Source organism: Apis florea, unplaced genomic scaffold (genome assembly GCF_048593485.1).
Source record: "Apis florea isolate Af1SG1 unplaced genomic scaffold, ASM4859348v1 contig_2897_pilon, whole genome shotgun sequence".
NCBI lineage: Eukaryota > Metazoa > Arthropoda > Insecta > Hymenoptera > Apidae > Apis > Apis florea.
The window spans coordinates 3,743,153-3,765,318 of NW_028256665.1; the positions used below are offsets into that span (position 1 = coordinate 3,743,153).

At 34.3% G+C, this 22,166-nt stretch overlaps 1 protein-coding gene, 2 long non-coding RNA genes and 1 other non-coding gene across 7 annotated transcripts in view; 2 read left to right on the top strand and 2 right to left on the bottom strand.

The window, feature by feature from the left end:
- The first annotated feature begins 4,788 nt into the window (after nucleotides 1–4,788).
- Nucleotides 4,789–4,861, top strand: TRNAV-UAC (transfer RNA valine (anticodon UAC)). The gene has a single exon. It is a non-coding gene; the product is annotated as a tRNA-Val (tRNA).
- Nucleotides 4,862–4,961: 100 nt separating this feature from the next.
- On the bottom strand, nucleotides 4,962–7,074 carry LOC100871553 (uncharacterized). Its single transcript, XR_015291878.1, has 5 exons — nucleotides 6,806–7,074; nucleotides 6,279–6,724; nucleotides 6,032–6,197; nucleotides 5,869–5,941; nucleotides 4,962–5,564 (listed from the first exon to the last, which is right to left on the bottom strand). It is a non-coding gene; the product is annotated as an uncharacterized LOC100871553 (long non-coding RNA).
- Nucleotides 7,075–8,613: 1,539 nt separating this feature from the next.
- Nucleotides 8,614–9,597, bottom strand: LOC147657736 (uncharacterized). Its single transcript, XR_015291879.1, has 2 exons — nucleotides 9,495–9,597; nucleotides 8,614–8,951 (listed from the first exon to the last, which is right to left on the bottom strand). It is a non-coding gene; the product is annotated as an uncharacterized LOC147657736 (long non-coding RNA).
- Nucleotides 9,598–9,713: 116 nt separating this feature from the next.
- LOC100871671 (uncharacterized) overlaps nucleotides 9,714–22,166 on the top strand; it is a 264,058-nt gene continuing 251,605 nt past the window's right edge. For 3 of the 4 annotated variants that reach the window (XR_015291880.1, XM_086907490.1, XM_086907493.1), the window contains exons 1-2: nucleotides 9,714–9,891; nucleotides 11,576–11,851. Coding sequence is in view for 3 of the 4 variants with exons in the window: in XM_086907490.1 (XP_086763616.1) it covers nucleotides 11,811–11,851 (41 nt within the window). In the remaining variant the exon portion in view is untranslated. Of the gene's footprint in view, nucleotides 9,892–11,575; nucleotides 11,852–22,166 lie in introns of those variants that run through there. The other variant, XM_086907491.1, reaches the window with a different exon arrangement.

Sequence of the window (22,166 nt, forward strand, 5' to 3'; positions counted from 1 at the left end):
CCTTCGGGCGCGATGCCCGCTGAAACTTATAACTAGGCTCGAGATTTCCTATTCGCATATATAAAAAAAAAAAAAAATAAAAAAAAAAGACTAAATCACGCGAAAGCTGAGTGCACATGTACGGCCAATGGATCGCAGTGACCATTGTCCGTGCATGCGCGGAATCTCGAGCTCAACGTTCGTTTCGAGGCCAATCGCGACCGCGACCGCGAATTCGAAAAATCGAAAGCAAGGCCAGGAAACGAGTGACCACATTTGACCACTCGTCTCAGCCTCGCTCTCCATCTTTCAAATTTGATTTCCTGAAACAGGTTGCCACGCGAGAACGCGCCTACCCGACCAGAGACTGTGACAACCTGCCCGGCCCTACCTACTTATAATTAACAGTCACACCAGAAAGTATACTACCTATCCTCCCTAGCTATATTTAAAAAATGGCAAAACAGGCACACCAACACATTCACTCCACGGTTCTCATTCATTACGCCCGGGTGCAAAAAGCCTACACTAGGGAGAGCGTCCCGGGACGCCTCCGTCACCCGAGCTTGACACCACTTTCATACTTTAACTTTACGTACCTTTTGCCTGAAATCGACTGACGATGGTTAGTGATCATTGCGTGAATCGCGATAAAAATATATTTTAAACGTAACTGTATATTTATGATTGCAAAAAATATTGTATGCAATTTTTAACGAAATGATATTTAATGAAATTTATAATTAGCAATATTTCATAGAAGATGTAATATTGCGGTGATAAATTGTGATAGAATTGATAATAGTCGAATAAATAATCGTAAACGACGCAATTCCACAGCCTAATACACACACACACACGCACAATGTGGAAAATACGTCGTGCACGATCACTAACTCATCGTCAGTCGCTGTTAACTTATAAACTATGGTCATCGTGCCCATTGCCTCTCTCTCACCCAAGTAGCACCTGGGCACGTGAGCGAGATCGAGGCAATGGACACGGAAGGGGTTAAACCTGAAAATCCTGAGCTAAAAAGATATTAAGATTATTATAATTTTATTTCAAACTCTATTTACGACTATTTAATGACTCTACTTTAATTAAATATTGAAATATTTATTAAATAAAAAAAAAAACTAAAAAAAAAAAAAGATTAAATGCAAAATAAAATAATTGACTCTAAGTTAAAAATTGATAGAAATAACCTCAGGCGATTCCTTCATCAAAGCATATTTTCGAAAATAAGGAAACAATGTTCAAATTTTGCTTTGATTCCGAAATCTACCTGTCGCGAATTGTCTTCTTGCACATATAATTTAATTACATTTTCGGAGAAAAGCTAAAGACTTTAAAAATCATTTCTTTAAAAAAACATTACATGAAACAAAAAATAAAAGAAGATTTTTATTATTAATATTTATTTAAATTAAAAAACGCGATGTGCAAGAAGACCTAGCCTGAGCTAATAAATAAAATACAGAAAATGTTACTACTCACGGGTATACCCGTAAGTATACCCGTGGTCACTATGCTCGTTGCAAAAATCTACGTATACAACCAATCACCCGTGTCGATTCGGACCTTTCGTCCTACGACATGATTGAGTGATCGGAGGAATTAAAATGCATGCGACTCACCATTAGATGCGAAGATTCTCACCATTGATGCCGCACCATTGGTCCATAAAGGAAGGTCATCGCGAAGGCCATCATCAAGCGTAGGAGGAAGGATGTGGAAATGTCCTTGTCCTCTCCGGAGTAGCACTGACTCTAATTTCGCGTTATCTATTGAAATACTTTAAAAAAACTTTCACGAAGCAAACACTGACTCTAATTTCGCGTTATCCATTGAAGGATTTAAAAAAACTTTTACGAAACAAAGCACTGACTCTACTGACCGCATTGCGCGCGGTCACAAAAATTTGCTGAAAATAAAATTGTATTAGTAGGAAGGGATGGGATAGAAAAAGAAATAAAATATTCAAAATATATTCGAATATTTTCTATCTTTTTCTTTTTCAAGTATTTATTTATGAAAATACTGCTATCAATAAAATATTTCTTAAAAAATAATTATGAATTTTAAAAATTTAAATTATTATTATATTATTTTAGAAAAATTATAAATATAATTGTTTGTTATCAAAATCTGGATTATAATTTATATATATTTTTAATAAGATATGTCGCGAATTACAAATATTCGAAATTTCTTGCAAAATAATCAAAATTTTAGAAAAATAAGAAAAATAACAAATAATATACATAAATTAGAAAAATCTGAAACATACAAAAAAAAAATTAGTGTAGTTCTTAGCTTGGCATCAGTTTTCAAAAACTAATTTTTCTAATATAATAATTTTGATAAAATCTTTTTAATAATAATAAAATCTTTTAATTTTTAATCAATTAACAATTACAATTACAATGTGAAAACTGATGCCAATTACCAGGTCTCACCAACGAGGAGGTGACTACTTCGAGACCCATATAACAAAGGATAAATAAATAAATATATGAATAAATCAAATTAAAAATTAATTAAAAATTAATAAAAAAAAATAAATAAAACAAATAAAATTAAAAGTTAAAAGTTAAAACAAATTAAAAATTATAAATAAAATGTAAGTTATAAAGTGAAAATATAGAAATAAAATTAAATTAAAAAAAAAAAGTTAAAGCAAATTAAAAATTAAAAGTTAAAGTAAAACTTTTAACTAAAATAAAATTAAATTAAAAAATTTAAAAAATTAAATTGTAAACTGTAAGTTGTTAAATAAAAAAATAAAAAGTTAAAGTAAATTAAAAATTAAAAGTTAAAGTAAAATTTTAAAGCAAAATTAAATTAAAAAATTTAAAAAATTAAATTATAAACTGTAAGTTGTTAAATAAAAAAATAAAAAGTTAAAGTAAATTAAAAATTAAAAGTTAAAGTAAAATTTTAAAGTAAAATTAAATTAAAAAATTTAAAAAATTAAATTGTAAAATGTAAGTTGTTAAATAAAAAAATAAAAATTAAATTAAATTAAAAATAAAAAGTTAAAGTATATTAAAAATTAAAAGTTAAAGTAAAATTTTAAAGTAAAAGCAAATTAAAAAAATTAAAAAAATAAATAAAATATAAATTTATAAATAATTCAATAAATAAATGTATAAATAAGCAAATATTAATTAAAAAGTAAAATAAATAATTAATATATAATGTATTAATAATATTATAATTTAATAAAAATAAAAAATTAAAAAATTTTTCGCGATCTTATGTAAATTTAGTACGAGCGTAATAGCTCCGATCTATCTCTTAGGAAGGTTCGTTGAGTAATGACCTCCTTAGCGCGACTTATTTCCGTAGTGGTGGAAGGGCGCGTCGATTGTTACGAAGCCCGTCGAAAATATACGAATTTTATCGATCGTATCAAAATCACTTTTTTGATTATAATGGTCAATAATTTATTAATTTTTAGTTTTTTATTGTTAATTTATGGACTTTACAATTAATTACGATAATGTACATAATAATTAACATATTTTTAAAATGTACATAACATATTTTTTCGAATTAAAACTTATCTTATTGTTTTATAATATTATTTTTTGATTTATATCTGTATGAAAATATTTTAAATGATATTTTTATGTGAAAATTTTTAGATTTTTATTTTAATTTTATGCATGTAACAATTTTTCTTTACAATAATAAAAATTTAACATAGGATTAAATCTAAAATACATACACAATTTTCGCGAATGGCATGAAAAATGATTTTTATATTATATTTATATTACATTTTGAAATTTTATTTAAATAAAATAATAATTTTAATAATTTTTATTAGATATAATTAATATTATATGTAATGAATAAAATCTCTTTTATATATTTTTATAAGTTAAATCAAATTTTATAATTTCGATTTATTTAATATATACATTTAAAAACTAATCAAAAAAATTTTATTTTAAAAATATATAACTTACTGTTCGTAGATAACAAACTAGAACTATAATAACTTTCCATCTGTCCATAATCATATCGATTCTTTAAGTAAAACGCGCAAAAAACAATTATGCAAAATAAATATATTTTAAACATTTATGAATAAAACATGTATATTTTAAATATGAAATTTAATTTAATTTAATCGAAGCAGAATACGGTCTTTTTTCACCTGATAACCGTAACTCGGCAAGCAAGATCGAGTGTCGATAAAAATGTCTGTAAAATACAAATAAATATAATTAATTTTAAATATAATTTATAATATTTAAAATCATTTTAAATATTTCTTATTATATTGTAGTATATACTTTTTTATTAATTTATTAATTTTATATAAAATTTTTACTAACATCTTATTATTTATTAAATTTATTACTAAAAGTTAATAAATTTATTAATTTATTAAATTTAATTTATTAAAATGTATTATATAGGAATATCTTGCGATCACATTAAAAATTAATTTTTGGAATATAATAATCAATAATTTAGCAATTTTTAGATTTTTATATTTAATTTTTGCACCTTTTATAATTTATTACTATAATACATATAATAAAATTTTATGTATTTTTGCAAATTCACTAAATCCTATGATATTAGTGTCATGATATTTATAACAATAGTTATACTTGTATTCAATTCTAAATGCCATTTTACGAGAAAAATAGTAATAAACATAAGTTAAATTAATTGATGATAGTAATCAGTCGAATGTTATATGACATTAAATTATAATAATTTAAAAATATTTAAAAAAATTCTTAAATGAAAAGAATTATGTTAGTAAAAATCTTGCTAACAAGAGGTTCCGTGGTGTAGCGGTTATCACGTCTGCTTTACACGCAGAAGGTCGCCGGTTCGATCCCGGCCGGAACCACGATCCCCTCTTTTTTTATATTTTTATTCTATAGTTAAAAAAACACTCTATTTAAAATAATTAAATATGAAAAAAGTAAACGGAAAAAAAAGAAGATTGATTAATAATAGCGTATTATTAATTAAAAAATATAGCCACGTAAAAGTATACTTTACATTAACTTAATTTTAATAATTCTAAAATGTAAAAACATTTTATATATGCATAAATTTCCTATAAAAGTAAATCTCAATTCCATTATGACTATTATTTTAAATCGTTTTTTTTCTGTATAATTGTGTGAAATTTTACAACGTGTTGAACAAAATGAGAATAAATGCCCAGAATCGCGCGACAGGAACTCGAAATTGGTATTCGGTTCGCGCGGTCGCGTTTGTCTTGTCGCGTATTCGTGATGAACGGTGTTCCTTTCGTTTCTTTTCGTTCCTTCATTCACTGTTTCCGTTCTGGCCATCTGGCAACCCACCTGCACCGTGCTGCAACCAACTGCTTCGTTTCTTTGGCTTCGTGTAACGAGAACAAGTCCGGTTTTTAGTCAGGTATCGGCCATTCAGCGCTCCTTTTTTAGCCGGTATTTTATATCGTGACGACAAGATGGAGAGCATGGGGAATATCGATGTGTCTTTGAATGACCGCGTTCGTTCTTCCCTTTTTCATCATTTTCTTTTTTCATGTTTTCTCTTTGTCGTGGATACAATCGAACCTATTTTTTATCGGACAATTTTTAATATGAAATTGCGAAATTGCATTAAAGATTCAATTATGAGTCAGATTCTCATAAGACATGAATTAAACATATTTTTAATTCCATAACTTAAACTTAATATCATACTTTACCAAAATTTAATTATAATATAATTTAATATATTCTTAATTAATATTAAGAATTTTTCTGAATTATAATATAATTTAATACATTCTTAATTAATATTAAGAATTTTTCTGAAAGATAAAATATATAAAGTATAGATGGCAGATATACGTATTTCTTAGATAGATAAACTTACCTAAAATATGGCTTTCCGAATGCATATATTTTCGAGTCCATAGAAATTGAGACGTGGAATTCACCGTTTGTCTCTAAAACGGACGAATGCACGCTTTATAACTCGCTTAGTAATTACACGGCGGAGAAATTGGGTCGAGTATCACGAGAACACTTTGAGCTACCTTTAAACTCCGCTGTCCTTGAACAACCCTTATCTTTCTACATACATTGATTCATGTGACTTTCCCCTTCTGCGCTTCTTATCTTTTCATACGAAAATCCATGCACGATGAAACGTCGCATTGTCCATTATCTGCTCGAAGAAAGAAGGATTCTGGACTAATCTATCTAAAAGAGATTATATTTTCGAATGAAAATTTTATTTCTTAGTTTGATCAAATCTGTTGCATTTTTTACTCCCATTTTTACCTTCGTCATCCACAAAACGAATCCGTGATCGAGAAGGTCAGATACGATCGATGTGGTTCGATCGGTGCCTAATAAAAAGGATTAGGTAACAACCTGGTCAAACGGTTCGAGTTTATCATGCATCCCTTCTTTCCGTAACTGCAGGTGGCCCATTCAGAATGCGGGATGATTGGCCAGAAGTAGTCGGTCATGAATAAGACGCAAGGATCCGTACCTCCCGCGTGGAATGATCAGTTTCAATGACAGGTCCGTTTGAAGCGATACATTAGGTTTCCATTTGGTTTTTTTCCATGTTCGTCCCGAGGGCATTACCTGTCAGGAACCAGCGTGAAATCTCGAGAAACCAGTCGCACGGTTGTTTAAAATTACTCTGACCCATCTCCACCTGCACCTTCTTTTCATTCTTACCGCTGAACTTCACCCTTGACCTTAATCTATCTTTTACACTTAAGTGAACAAAGTTAGATTATGTTTAAATAATAGATTTAAATGATAATTTTAACAATGATCAAGTGAAAATTACATACGTTATTTCCTTTTCTTTCTAATAATTTTCTTCTTTGATGAGATTTTTCGATTGTTCATTGATACAATAGCGTTTATTCATGTTTTAGTCACATCATAAATTTATAAATTTAAAAGTTTGTGTCCATCATTAGTATAGGGTGATGAAACGGTGCAGAAGTTTCTCGTAAATAAGAGAAAAAGTAAATGAGCTTAAAAAGTTCTTCATAAAGGGGCAATAAATCCTCGTGGAAATTGATCAACACTAATGATTATACAGCTTTCTTAGTCTCTGGAAAAAAAGAAACTTTCTCGTTGGTAATTAAAAGCAATATTTTTAATGAAGCCGCAAAGCAAACCGACCTTACAACTTTTCAATCAATAAAAAACATTTCAGATTCGCGTAGAACTACATTAATACCTAATTTTACAACGATTACAAGAAAATCCAATCAATCCATTCTCTTCTTATTTTTTATCCTATACATTCCCTACGTTTCATCCATCACGCTTTATTTTAAATCTCTTTAAGAAACGAAAAAAAAATGAAAAGGGAATAAGGCGAATATAAAGAGGAAAGGCTTGGAAAGGAAAGTTGGCAAGTGTCAACGCGGTCACGGTGCAAAGGCAATGCACCGTGGCTGCAGCAGCAGCAGCAGCGAATGAAGGAAAAATCGATGCATCGTCTACGATTGTGGCCGAGCAATGCCGAAGTCGGCTCAGCTGTGCCGAATCGGAGGAACCAGCGCGAAACTGCGCGATTGCTGCACCGGATCCCGTCACGGGAGAAGGTTTCCGGCGGGCTGAGATGTCGGAAGTAGCGTTCGACGATTCGGTTGCGCCTCGAGCCGACTTCTCGACGAATGAAAAGTTCGAAACGCCGGGCCGAATATGCGCGTTGGATCGCCTCCTAACTTTCTTCGTGATATCTGGGACATGATTCGAATTTCTTATTCACGAGGATGGAGATGCTCGTGAAATGAATTTTTTTTCTTTTCGATTGTAAACTGCAATTCTCGATATCTTGGAACATTTCTATGATAATACGAGAAATTGCTTTATTCATTGTTTTCTTGATTTTTTTCTTTGTCTTGAGAGAATGATGGTTTTATTTGTCTGCAATTTAAAGCAGTACTATTTTTTAAAACGTACGAAGATTTAATTAATCTTTAGTATTGTGTTGCACTTCGAGAATGCTTAGGACTTTGTATCTCGTTTCGTTAAAGAAAGGAAAGAAAGAGGAGAAATAAGTGGCGTTCTCTGTTATCTGCATTGAAACGCAAAGCTGGAAGAAGATTTGAAAGAATGAAATAACTCTTTTGCCTTTTGGTTATTGTATCATGTACTTGAATAGATAACGTTTAATTGTGACGTAAAGATTTTCGTTTAAATAAGCTTGCTAAGCATTAAATGGAAATATTTGGAATGAATTTATCTTATAATCTTATAAAATTCTCATAAAATAATAGCATATTCTTTTATCTACATATTGTATATTGTCGATAATTTATATAATTTTTTAACTAATAACTATTTCTGTTTAATAAGCTTACCTCATAGTTCTTTTTGTTAATAATTATGATTGAATTATCTCTGTAGCTTCATGGTACATTGGTCTAGAAATAGAAAGGAATCAGGGTAACCAGGTTTAGCTGCGAGCAGTGCAAGAGAAATAAAATATTCTCGGGGGATGATTAAATGTTAAGGGTTGTCTCATAACATTTCTGTTCGAGTTTATATTAAAGGATTCGTTTAGTACTATTAATAATGTAAAGTAATGTGTATAAATATATTTTTTACTTATCTTTTTATATTAATACTTTGACAGCGATTTTCAGTTTTTAATAAAATTTACTTCCCATTTGAAATGAAATAAAAGAAATTAATGCATAGAAAATTATTTTTCAAAGATGAATTTTAGAATTGTTACGAATTAACTGTATCTTGTAATAAAATTAATGAATATGAAGATTACGTAATGTTAGTTGAATTCATCCTCTCTCTTGTTTCAAACTTTTTGTGTTCGTGTTACAGGATGCAATCCTATAGCTTTGCAAGAGAGTAGTAGATGTAAATTTATAATGAACACGTGTTTTACCGTCTTTTTCTATTTGCCTTTAAATCACCAAGATATATGCACATATCGAACAAGCTTTATGTCAACTATATCTAGAATCAAAAAATTTTAACGTTACGATACTGTAAAATATCTTATTATTGCATTTTTTTTGTGAAAAAATCTTTATCTTTGCAATACATGCTTAAATAAGATTGTATTATTGAATTGAAATATGCATTTCATTTTACATAATTTAAATTGAAATCTAGATTGGCAGATCGTTTGAAAATTCTCTCTAAAGGAAATTTTTACGTGGTCAAGCTATGAAAAATTTATCACGTCAAATATTTGGCTAAACTTCACCTATAATGAACTTTCTTTCATATTTTCGAATAAATTTTTACTTTATATTTTAAAAGTTTATAAATCTTTTGCTTATCGAATCATTTTGTTCTAAAATAATCAACTTACATATTATTATTTCATTTTATTTAAATTTTCTAATATTATTAATTTTTAATATATTCACCACTTAATATACGTATAACCTCAAAATACAATACCAAATATCAAATTTTCAATTTTAAGAAAAAGAAAGTTTTTCGATAAATCGCTATATATAATAAAAAATAGTTTTAATAGAATTAAAATACCTTTTATTGTGACATCATTTCAAGACTGGAAAAAAAAGGCAATCGTAAATTAAACTAATTCGATTGATTATTAGCATCGTAACCCGTGGCGCTTCGTATCGGCTGTACCTTGAGCCGTGACTGAGAGGAAGGGGACGTGTGGAGAGTTGGTGGGGGAAGCGAGGTGCCCGGCGAGCTGCCGGGAAGGAGTACCACCGCGTGTCTGCCATCTCTGTCTTTAGTTCAGTTCGAGTTCGGCGTGCAGCCGGTTCGTGTCTGTGTTCTGCGTGCAACTTCCGCCTGATCGACGTTCGTTATATATTCGCGGTTTACGTCGATACGTCGTCGACCTCTCATAGTCAGTGTTTTTGCGTCTTCCTGCATCCAGAACGCGGTTACGGGGTCAGATTTTGAAAACGTTAGTAATCAGCATCAATTCGTAGCGTCACATATCTTTCTTGCAAGTTTCTGAGTGTCAGTGTAGTCGAAAACGATTATTCGATTAGAATGAAATTTCATGGCATAGATAGATCGATTATACCGTATTACGTAGTTATATATAATCGATATTAGATTGCGATTTCCTTAAAGTGAGGATGATTCATTGTGACGCATAGGAATAAAATAAAAAGTTTGTTTTGCTAGCAACGTTTCCACGCGAACGATTCGTTTTACATTAACCGATGCTTTTTCATATTTATTAAGGTGAATATGAATATCGTTCTATACGTAATTTTCATATCGATATTATCGAAATTTCGATAATCACATCGATTGATAGAATCGCAAAGCAATAATCGATTTGTGTGTTCAAGCTACGCCATTCGGACCAGTTTTTTTGTAGCTTGTCAAGCTGTTAGATTTCTGCGTCGCGTTGATAGTTTTGAGGATAAATAAACTCGTGTTTACTTTCGTAATATAGCTATGTACAATTTTAAATGAGTCATTGTGTTTGTTTATTAATAGTGTGTGGAAATTAATACGCAAATGAGTGGAACGGTCGAATTTTACGCTTTATACGGGGATAGTGTTGTACGTGCATGGATTTCACGACATTTTTATAACATTACATAAATTATACTCAAAACTGTCATGATATTGATAAAGTTTTCGATTGATTACGTAATTATGGAAAAAGTGTTGAAGACAAGATTCCAAGAGCGGGTACAGGTTTTTTCGAAAAATTGGAGCTAATTGCTGTCTTCATTATCACAATCTGCAATTTATTATTTAGGACGAACGATTAATCAGGGTACCTAGGTAACGCTGACATCATTGGCAGCTAATTAATCAGTGGCATACGTTTATCTCGTGTAAGTACAAGTTACATTGGATGTTTGTGGAGATGTCTACCGTCATAGGAATTCTCGTTATTTGACAGGGTCGTTAATAAGATTTCTTTGCGAAACGATAGAAATTATTCGATAATAATAATCAATCAATTTTATATATAAAAATATTTATATATTCATCCGCGTTAATCGCTAAAGATTACACATGATATAAATAACTGCTTTATTGGCAAAATAGCTTGAATTTATATTTTCCGGTTTATTAAAAATTTTTTTATACAAATAAATAAAAAATATACTCGAATGCGATGAATCGATAATCGCTTTAATCGATAAGATAGATAATGAATGTCGCTGATGATTTATTTTATTCGTATATTTTATTACATTTTCATTAAAAATTAATACGTTATTAATCCGTTTACTCAGTTCAATATATGATCACAGGCCATTCACCCGTATTGACGTGCGAAACCTATACATATTATGCACTAATACTCAGAAACTATAAAGGTTCTTTAGTGGTTGAAAAGTTTCCTTATCATTATGTACTCGAGGAAAAAGTTTCATGTATATCGATACGGAAATTTAAAAAAATATTATTTGAGTTTTTTTATTCGAATAAATGATAATTTACAATATATTCTATCATTTCAATGACTTGAAATTATTGGTTAGATAGTTAGTTAAAAATTTTGGTGGTGGCGCTACGATTGGTGCTTTCGTTCGACTATCGATTTTCCCACGAATAACAACGCTTCCCGCGCGAACCAATTGACCAATTAAACGGTTCGATTGATTGTTCCACAGAATCCGGGAATATCGATTGATCGAGTGACGAGTCGGTCGCGATATACCGATATCGAAATAAGAAAATACATAGTGGACGATCATGGTGTGACTCGAGTGACTAAATTGATCTTTCGGAAAGATCTTTGAGGTTGACCGGTGGTTGTGTGGTGATTGGTTTTGGTGGTGGTGCTTGATACGCTCCTGGGAGTCGGAAGCCCGTTGGCACCTGGGCCTCGTTTACATCGGTTTACTCATGCTGGGAGTTTTGAAGCGGCGCTGGAAGCCATCAAAAAGGTGAGTAGTACTTCCATATTTTCGTTCTTTTTCCTTTATTCACATTTTAAATTTATTCGCAATATTAAAATTACAAGTAATTTTCCCGAGGAGAAAAGATTAATGTATAATTCGATAGTTGTAAAATATTTGTTCGGTGCGTTCAATATTCCATGTAAGGTTAGGATGACGCGGTAATTATGAAATGCAACAGCGTTATTGTATGATAATTGCGTTTTAAAATTCTTCCGAAAACGTTAATCCGTTACCGTTATTCTTAAGACTTGCTACGTTATTGGCATTATTTTATATAGTTATCGATACGTTAATTCTTACACCTTATTTCATCCAAACTACATAAATATCATATTAACGGTAATACAAATATTAATAACAATACCAAACGCGGTATACATATACGTGTGCCACAAAACCGCGATAAATTCATGATACCGTCGATATTTCCCGCACAAAGAAATTTGTTAGGTTGTTATTTATAACTGTACTATAACTAGCCACAATAGAACAATGGAACAATAGAATAATGCGGTCGGTAACGAGGAGCAACGTTGTAAGAGGTAAAGTCGCTCGTTCAATTTTACCTCCATTCGGTTTACCGAAAAGGCAGAAAAATAATCGAAACACGAATCAAGATCAAAAAGTAATTCCAATGTTTCGTTATTTGTCGTATGCTCTTTTCTCTTCTCCGAGGATTTTCCTGTGTTCGTGGAACGTCTTAAGACTAACCAGAGACTGTCTTTGTGACTCGAGAGGATCGGTCGTAGGATATATATATATATATATCTGTTTTTTGATTTCATATTTGTCGGAAGATCGTGTAAATGTATATCGTGTATAGGTGTTAGTCTTATAAAAATGTGCGAAAAGCTTTGAAAAAGACGATCGTTTATTCGAGCAACGACTTCTACATACGTCGACAGATATTATTTCTGAGTGAAAAATTCGTTTGAATGGAATCGAAATGATGAAGGGATTTTATCCTTCCCCTCCTCGTATTTTTTCATTATAACGAAGATATCCTTTTTTTACTCGTTTCGCCAGGAAAATAACGAGACTTGCACAGCCAGTTTCTATGATTCCTCTGTTCTATTTGCTTCTCGTTTCTTCGTTGCTATTAATTTACTTCGTTTAACATCACTACGTAATAACATGACTCGTAACACTCGAATATAATCCTAGTCGAAAATGAATTGTATAATAAGTTAGGATAATTTCGCTCTTTGTTTTAAAATTGAAGAATTCTTCTCTTGTTCTATTTATTTAGAATAACTCAACTTTTGAGTTTCTATGTTTCGAATATAGGTTAATTAGTAGATTAATTTTAAAAGAGAAATTTCTTTTAAGGCAAAAATAATTAAACGAATAATCACACACGCGAACGTTAGACTAATTGGCGAAAGGAATTAATAAAGTTTTCAATAAAATAATCGGTATTCGCCGGGATTTATTGTTCGTTGCAATTAAACTTCTCAAGCTTCGATCAAAGTTCGTAAATTGAAGATGTAGCGCGTTCAGTCTATAAATTTTCACCATGTAATAAAGTAGGCACGATATGTATCTATACATAAATTGGAAACGTTATGTAGGCCGATTCTCCTTTGTTTCCAGAATAGAGCCAATTTATCGTTATCCAGGAAAGCAATAATTTACTCACCGACAAATACAGAAAACATTCAAATCTAATTTCAAATCTTAGAATTTAATTCGACGCGTTTAAATCGTTTCGATTCGTCAAATTATTTTCCTTCAAACAAACCTTGACTCTATTTCATCAAAAGACGATCGAACGAATTTCTAAACCTACGATCCCCAACGAAATATCAAATCACACATCCTTATTTGTACGTCTTTTTTAGAAAGAATGTGAATCGGTACACGATTTCGCCGATGCAAATTCGTATCCACGCGATTTCATCGCGTCTTCTCTCGATTTTCGTCGATTATTAAAACACACCTCGTTAGAAACAGCATTGGATTCGCTGCGATTTCGTAAGCGCGGCACAAACGGCGCGACGATGCCTATTATTATCGAGTACCGAACTGTAATCCAGATAAACACCGGTGTGCGTTGTTGCGCGGCTAAATTAGAATAATACAGGCAACAACTCGAGCGGGCGGGACGTGTAACATAATTGCATCCGCGTAAATAATGGCCACGACTCATGGCCGGTGTACGTCGATGCTCGCGTACCAAGGTGATCCCATTTAACTCGGCTGCATAACTTTGCATACGGATATTTACCCGGGCTAATTTAAACGAATTATCATAACACCTGCCCGCGTCTTGCTCTCTCGATTAATTTTCATTAGACCGACCGACTGGAATGGTGGAACAGGTGATAGGCGCTTAATGATCTTTTACGCATTTTTTATTTATTTTATTATTGGGGAGGGGGGAGGGGGGAATCGAGGAAGTCTGAAAAACGAACTTAAATAACTCTTTTCGCTTTGTAATTAACCTTGTTTTTTTTTTTTTTTTTTTTTTTTTTTTTAATTTTTAACAAGCGGAACTTTTTTCTTTTTTGAACTTGTGACTTCTTCTCGATATAATATTGTAACAATTATCCCTAGTTGTTCCCTGTTTTAGTTCAGTGATAGTTAAATTATAACAAGCGCGTAAAGTTTATTATCGAGATTTTTAGCGTCAATAAATTATTCTTTCTAATCCCATGGTTTCTTATAATATAATCAGTTTCTCGGGATAACGAAGCAATTTAGAATTATTTTCTCCTAATTACACGAATCTTGTAATAGTTTTGCATATTTTATAATTATTAACACGACGATCTTCTCCGCGTATATCCTGATGAAACGAAACTGATTACATTCAAATAGCCTGTTTACCCTCTCGACATTCGTATTTATTTGCTTTCGTATATGTTGCTGGAAAACTCTATTAAAAATAGATCTCAAGAGTTTTAAGCGCGATTCGCGATAAAACGTTGCAGTTTCTTCTTCTTGGCCGTGCTCGAATTAATGCGATTCTCTCGAGAATAATAAAAAATTCACAATATTTAAATTTTCACGTTCGATATTTCGTTCGAAAGAGTTGAAAAAGGCTCGATCCTTCTGGATCACGATTTGATCGTTCTGTCCCGATAAAATTCCAGATCGAAGAATCTTTGCTCGAGCGAAGCGTTATAATTTCGAAATAATCCCTTCCAATCTGAGAATGATCGAAAAGGACGAGGAGGTATCTCGCCCGTTCTATCGATTCGATATAAATTTAACGGGCGGGTAATTTGCTAACGGTATCCCTGATCAAGCTTCTGTTCGGTCAAAATGCCAACTGGTGCGCGGAATTCCACGCGTTTCGAGCGAGAAAACTGAGCGGCGCGATGCAGCTGAAACGCTGCTCGCTCGAAACTAGTTTATTAAAGAATTCACCCGGAGGAAGTGCGTATCACGCGATACAGTTACGCGTTTTCAGAAGGGGAGAAAATTGGAGAGAGAGAAAAAAAGAAAAAACGGTTTAAAATAAGAGAGAAATCGTCGTGGTTATTCCATTCGCGTGTGAAGAATCTTTTTCTTAATTCCATCTATTGAATTTTCTCTACGTGTTGTGTCAATCGTATCGCGCGTATTTTCGAGTATGTAGCAATTGTTTTTTTCTAGATTGATTTAGAAAATTTGAGATTTTTTTTTTTTTTTTCCAAGAGCTCGAAGATCTTTGGATTCGGGGTAATGGTTAAAATTTTATTCGAAAGGATGGAATTTCATATGCGCGTTATTTCGTGCAGAACGAGATTATAATATTTTATTCGAACAAATATTTTCGAATAAATTTTCTCCATATTTTCCACTCGATATTCCATTCTTTGTTCGATTGATTTTTCCTTACGATGTTTCATAATTTATGGATTTTTTTCCTTTTTCTTTCTTTCTTTCTTTTTTTTTTTTTTTTTTTTTTTTGCGTTTCGTAACGAGATTCAATAGATGTTAATCCGATCCGTGGAAGTTGGAATTAATCCGAGATTTTTCAGTTCCCTTAATTAACTTTGAATTTTAGCTTTCGATAATATCGTGTTGTACGCGTTTAATCTGCTGCATCTATTTTGCACAGAGATCATCTTGCATGCACAGTCGTTATTTTCCTTGTTAAACACGCGTTACTGGATACTGTTATTTCGTCGGGCGAAAATAAATTTCCACCATTATTTTTCCCTTTTATCAATTCGCCATCTTTTCTATTCCTTTTATAATTTATGAGGAAATACAATATTATTTTCTAGAAACCCAAGTTTTATTTTTCCTTTTCCATATATACTCGTCGAAAAATAACAACAAATAGAAGCGAATCCAATCCTAATTTAATCCACGTCTATCAAAATCTATCAAATTTCCCAAATTTCAATCGTAATACGTCCACTTAGAAAAAGTAAATTCGCAACTCTCCACAGACTTTTCACTCAAATGCATTCACCATTCTTACATTTGAAAGCAAGAAGTAAAAAGGATCGCTCGCTCATCGTCGAATAGGGTGTAGTTACACAATCTTTTGCTTTACAATTATAATGGACGAACGCGTCGTTATCCGATAAAATTCAACTCCTCTCTCTCTCTCTCTCGCTCTTCTATCATACCGGTATGTATTTCCATTTCTGGCAAAAGTGCACGAAACGAGGATGCACAACGTTGAGAGCGTTGAATAGGATTCGCACGAGGGTGTAATCTCATTCGCAATTATATCTGTCGCGCGAGAGGAGAGGCAACCCGATCAAGCGAAATCCTCTCTCGTTTCCGGATACGAGGGAAATGAAGGAAAGGGAGGATGAAAGGAGAGGATAGGGTCTCGGGAAGAGGTCTGTAAAGAGATTTGAAAAAAAAAAAAAAAAGGAAAAAGAAAATACGATAGGTGAAAGTGAGAAAGTGAAATCGGATAATTTTCAAATTCACCAGATTTTCTCGAACGGGGGATAAGATAAGCCGAAAAATGGATGGATTATTCGGAGAAGAAATTTCTCTTTTCGTCGAACGGAACGAATCTTTCTTTCTCGACGAAGATTTTAATCTAATTTAGACCTGTCCAATTTCAGGATAAGATTCGTAAATTAGCTTGTAACGAGTTTTCTTAACCTATTTTGAATATTGAAAGGTATTCAACCAAATTGTTCGTTTTATTAATTTCAACTACAGTTTATCCGAATAATCTGAAATAATATTAAATCCTTAAGAGAAGAGAGGAAATATATTAATTCCAGCTTTGGAATAGTAATATTACACCTACTACAATATTAATCTGTCATAACATTACACGCGCCACTGGATAGATACTCGTTCTCGCGATATAACGTTTTTTAACCGTCGATCGATCGATCGAGACGGAACGAAATCGGTCAGAGAGTAAATAAAACCAAAAAAAAAAAAAAAGAAAAGAAAAGAAAAAAAATCTGTTTATCGTGAAAGAATGGTTTCGGCCGGAATTTCATTGTGCGTGTCGCGTAAACACGATGGCCAGAAATGAAATTCCGCGAGTAAATCCGAGTTGCTTTTACGGCGCCAATTAGGATTCGTCGAAACGGGCAAGAAATCTTAGGCGGCACGGACTCGGCTAAATTCCGCCCGAGTTTCTCTCTCCCCCTCCCCCTTCCCCGTGTTTTTTGCTCGTGGAAATACGACGCGATTGCCGCACGATTACTCGAATATTTCACGTATTATCAAGGAGCGAGGGGGGGGGAGAGGGCAGCTCGAAAACTTTTTCGAAAGCGGAGAAGACCGAATCTTGTGGTTCCTCTCGATAATTTTCTCGTGAACAACGCCTCGTTGTATTTGTGGGTGTATTTGGGTCGACGAAAATTCCTTTTTCCCCTCTCTCTTACAACGTGGAGATATTGGTTTTCGAATATATTTGAAATTTTAATCATTCGTACGAGCCTTCGATCTCTCTAGTCTTGGAAGAATTTTTTAGATCATTAGTTATTTTTATTTTTGTTTTTTTTTTTTTGTTAGAGGTCGAGTTAGAAAGAACGAATTGTAACACTTTTGTTAACTCGCCAAAGGCAAGGAATTATATCGTCTGTTTTCGCGATGAAAATTTTTATTCGAGCAACGATCGCTTTTTATTATAAAAAGGCGGGAAGAAAGGTTGGGCAAATGATATATCTCGGGCAAAAGAGAGGGAAATAAGGCTTTTAAATATATGTCTTTTAAAATATGCGCGAGGAACGCGAAATATTCGCTCGTGGTCGAGCGAGAGTGGAAGCTTGTTGTCTATTCAGCGGTATTTCTTCGGTTAGCAACACCGAAACTGTACACGCGTCGAAGAGAAATTATGCAGAGCCGATCTAACTTTAGATCGATCCTTCTTTTCCAAAGAAACTTCTTAACTCGCGTGATAAACTTTCCCTCCCGTTTTGCCGTGAGATTAAAATTAACACGAGGAACGATAATTTTATATACGTTTCAATAACTTTGCGATACGATCGCAAACAATATCGTCGAAAATTGATTTTTCGTATATTTTCGATGTTGGTAGTAGAAACCGATCGTAAACACGACGGGAACGAGGAACGATTCCAACGTGTTTTACATTCGTATCCCCCTTGAAAAGTTTAGATCTTCTCCACTTCTCTGACTTCTTCCTCCGACGATTTAAGTCGATCGTTCGATGGTCGGCCACATTTACAGTGGATATTCCATCGAGCTCGTGTTTTCCGGCTATATTTATATTTACGAGCATTATAGCTAGTACGAGAAACGCATCCCTTTGCGGATAATTGGCAATTTATTCAGTTCGTGTATTAAAAAAAAAAAGAAAAATAAGAAAAACGAGGACAAGATAAAAATTATTTTTCGACGCGAGAGAACCTCGACTCTGATTATATTTTCAATTCCACAAAGATGCAAGACCTTTGTGATTCTCTCCTATTCCGTCCCTTCTCGAACAGCCTGTATAAAAACGGTAATCCTTTTTCCACTTTTTCTTATTTCTCAAAGGTTTTCGAGGCTCGCGAACCTGTGTCGCGGGAACGGGAGGCGGTTGTGCACCGACTAAAAGGAGTAAAAATAGCAAAAGCTGAGCGGCAGTTGCAGGCGATTTCGTGTTCCGCCGAGAGGAACACGAAATTCCGACGCAGCTATGTAGGTGCTCGTCGCGCAATAAACTCGGAACATTCGCCACGAGAATACTTTTTTGACGTTCGAGAAAAGAAGGAGCGTGATATTATTTCACTCGCGAATCTTTTTTCTCGCCCAAAGAATCTTTCCAATTTTTCCCAAAATCCCGCTTGACAGGCGCGGAATAGAATTCTGAAATATTTTCCAACGCGATCTTCACTCCCGATTTTTCTTCATTTTTGCAATTGCGCTGTTATACGACTTAAATTTTATCCCCTAGATAAAAAAAGAAGCGCGGAAAAATAAAAGAATGGAGAAACCTCCTCCAACTTTCAACCCGTTTTCTCCGGCAAAAACGATTCGACAAAAACGAAGGAGAGCGTTTTATCCTTCGAGCATTCACACCTCGCGTATACACATACGTACATACATAATATATATATATATACACGAGTGGAGAGAAAAAGGGAGGGTGATGTAGTTTTCGTGCGAGATCGCGGTTCCATTATCGTTCTGGCATCCACGATGACGCAGGCATAACAAACAAAATTCCTTGCGGTGGAAATGGTTTTCCGTCTGGCAAGGAATCGGCCTCTCCCTCTCTCTCTCTCTCTCTCTCCCCTCGCTGGATAAATTTAATTGCCAGAGGCTGCGGCCGCCCGTTCGAAGAATGACCCTACGACCGGCTCACCTTGACGGTAATCACGCCTTGAATTATTCAAGTTCTTCCGCTGATAAGCGGCCGTGGATAATATATTGCTTCTAATTAACGTTTGTCCGCAAAGAAAAAGAAAACTTTCCCGGGTGGGAAAGAGAGATACACTCCGCGGCAAAAATTACAGGGAGAGAGCCTATATATATATTTTCAGTTATTCTCCAAAACGCGTGTTTCTCGACGACATCAAGTTTAAACGCGATTCACCGTTTATTTCTTTTTTATTTCGAGAGAAAATAAATCGGATGCAAGTCTATCCTTCCCTAGGATCGATCCATGATTTATTGTCGTAGGACTTTCTTTTTTTTCTCTCCTTTCCAAGAGGAAAAGTTCTTTCGAAAACATCGAAAATCAGGGGCCTCGCGTTAACAGTAGTTTTGACGGGGAGTGTAGATAGAGAGAAGAGATTCGTATCGTTAGATTAATTGCCTCCTGGTGGAGAGATCGTTAGACGCTGGGGACACGTCGATTTTTCCTCTTTTTTTTTTTCTCTCCTTCTTCTTCTTTCTTCTCCTGTATTTAATGTGCACGTCATACGCGTGTAATTAACGGGCCTCGATCCTTTCGAGAGGAGACTGCGATCGTTTCGATCGATATCGTTCCAAAGTGGAACGATATCGCGACCAGTTTGCTTTCGATGCGGTTTATTCCACTCCCGACGCTTGGAATAATAGCACGATGGCTGTTCAATTTTCTTAATAACATTGCGATACAAAATTGGGGGGATAGAAAAATGGCGGCACGCAATAGTCGAAATTTCGCCCGTAAAGAGTTCGCCTCTCGCAGTTTTGTAAGGCGATTTTTCCAGCCACTTGCTCGGAACAGGTAATTTTCTTTCGTTCGAGGGGGAATTTAATCTAGCGAGAGAGTGAACGGTAAATGGCCCGTCGAAAGAGACTACCCTTTCGGTTAATTAATCGTCGATCGAATTAATCGATCGCTCAAGAAGCCGTCTGTTTTCTAAAAATTTTCAACTTCGATGCAAATCGACCCGAACTCGTCGTCGTTTCATTAATTTATCCTTCAATGCCGTTTACTTTGAAATTAAACTTCCGTTGAAATCGCGCCGACTCGTGCATTTTAACGAAGATTCGAGAAGACGTGTAACAAGCGCGTTTCAGGGTTGGCGCGAGCACCCTCGCGCGGAATCTCTCACGCGACCCTGTTCGTGATGGCGAGGGGGGGGGGGGGGCGGTATCGACTAAACACGGAACCACACTGACCTTGGAGATTCGACCCGCGATGGAGGGAGGATGGCTGGGTTTCGAAAGGAGAAAAGGTGAAAAGAGCCAAGGGGATAAGTTCATCCGCGAACAGTAGAGCGTTTCTCAATTTTCCACGGTTGATACTTCGAAAGGTTAAGAAATCTATTATCCGTTCCATCTTCTCTTCCTCGTTCTTTCATTATTTCCCTCCTTCGAATTTTTATGAATGAAACTCGCGACAGAGATCGCGGCATTCGAGCGTAAGAATGAGTTGGCAACTTATCCCTTTCCCGTTTCGTTTCTCGACCGAGAGAAAGAGAGAGAGAGAGAGAGAGACGTGGTTCCTTTTGTCGAACGCGACACGTGAAATATGACGTGAAAACGGCCAATTTCCGTTTAATCGTCCACCGTTGCTCGACACGCGGTGCCTTTCTTCCCGCAGATTGATCGTCGTGCAACAACGGCCATTGTTGGTGGGTGGTTTGGAGGACGATTCGGACGATGTAACTCGTGAATAGGCGTTTAGAAAATACGTAACGGTACCTGTCCTCCGTACATCCCGTTTTCTAGAATCGGAATTTCCATGTGCGTGACCCGTTACAATCGAGGCTACGAAGAATATCTTCGTAATTAAGGAGAGGAGATTAGATTCTTTTTTTTTTTTTATTATAATACATAATAATTCTGAATATAATTTTTACTTAATGTAACCTAGTTAGAAGATTCGATTCGACAACTGGGTGAATAATTTTTGTTATCGGTAGAATGGATTTTAATAATCGAACTTTTCTTACACGCGGATTCTATCCCTTCGATATCTTTGTTAATATAGGTTTTAGGAATTGCATCTTTCGCAATAATCCCACGTTGCAACGTTTCCATTTCCGTTTAGATCCGTTTCATACGTTTCGTACAGTCTTTAGCCAGTTCCATATTCATGGAATTGATATTTCTCTGGCGCAGTTTCACCCTCGCGAACTTGGAAGTTGCAGAATGTTCTCGGCTACCCTTGTTATTCGAAGCTTTGCGATTAGGATACACGCTCCGTCGCGTGTACACCGACAACTTCTCCTAATTCTGGAGTAGATATCCGCGACTGATCTTATTCCAGCCTGAATTAATCGATAATCTTGGAACCAGTTTTTCCAAAGTTTCTACCGTTCGTTTGGTTTATATATCCGGATAAAGTGTTTTATCGCGCGAATTTCAAATCGTAAGAGTAAATTTCGAATACTCTCTTCTGTACTTTATTTACAAAGGGTCTCGCTGGAAACGTTTTGGCAACGTTTCGCCCCCCATTCGTTTTTCCATTCCCCTCCCCGCAGGCATTCCTCCGCGA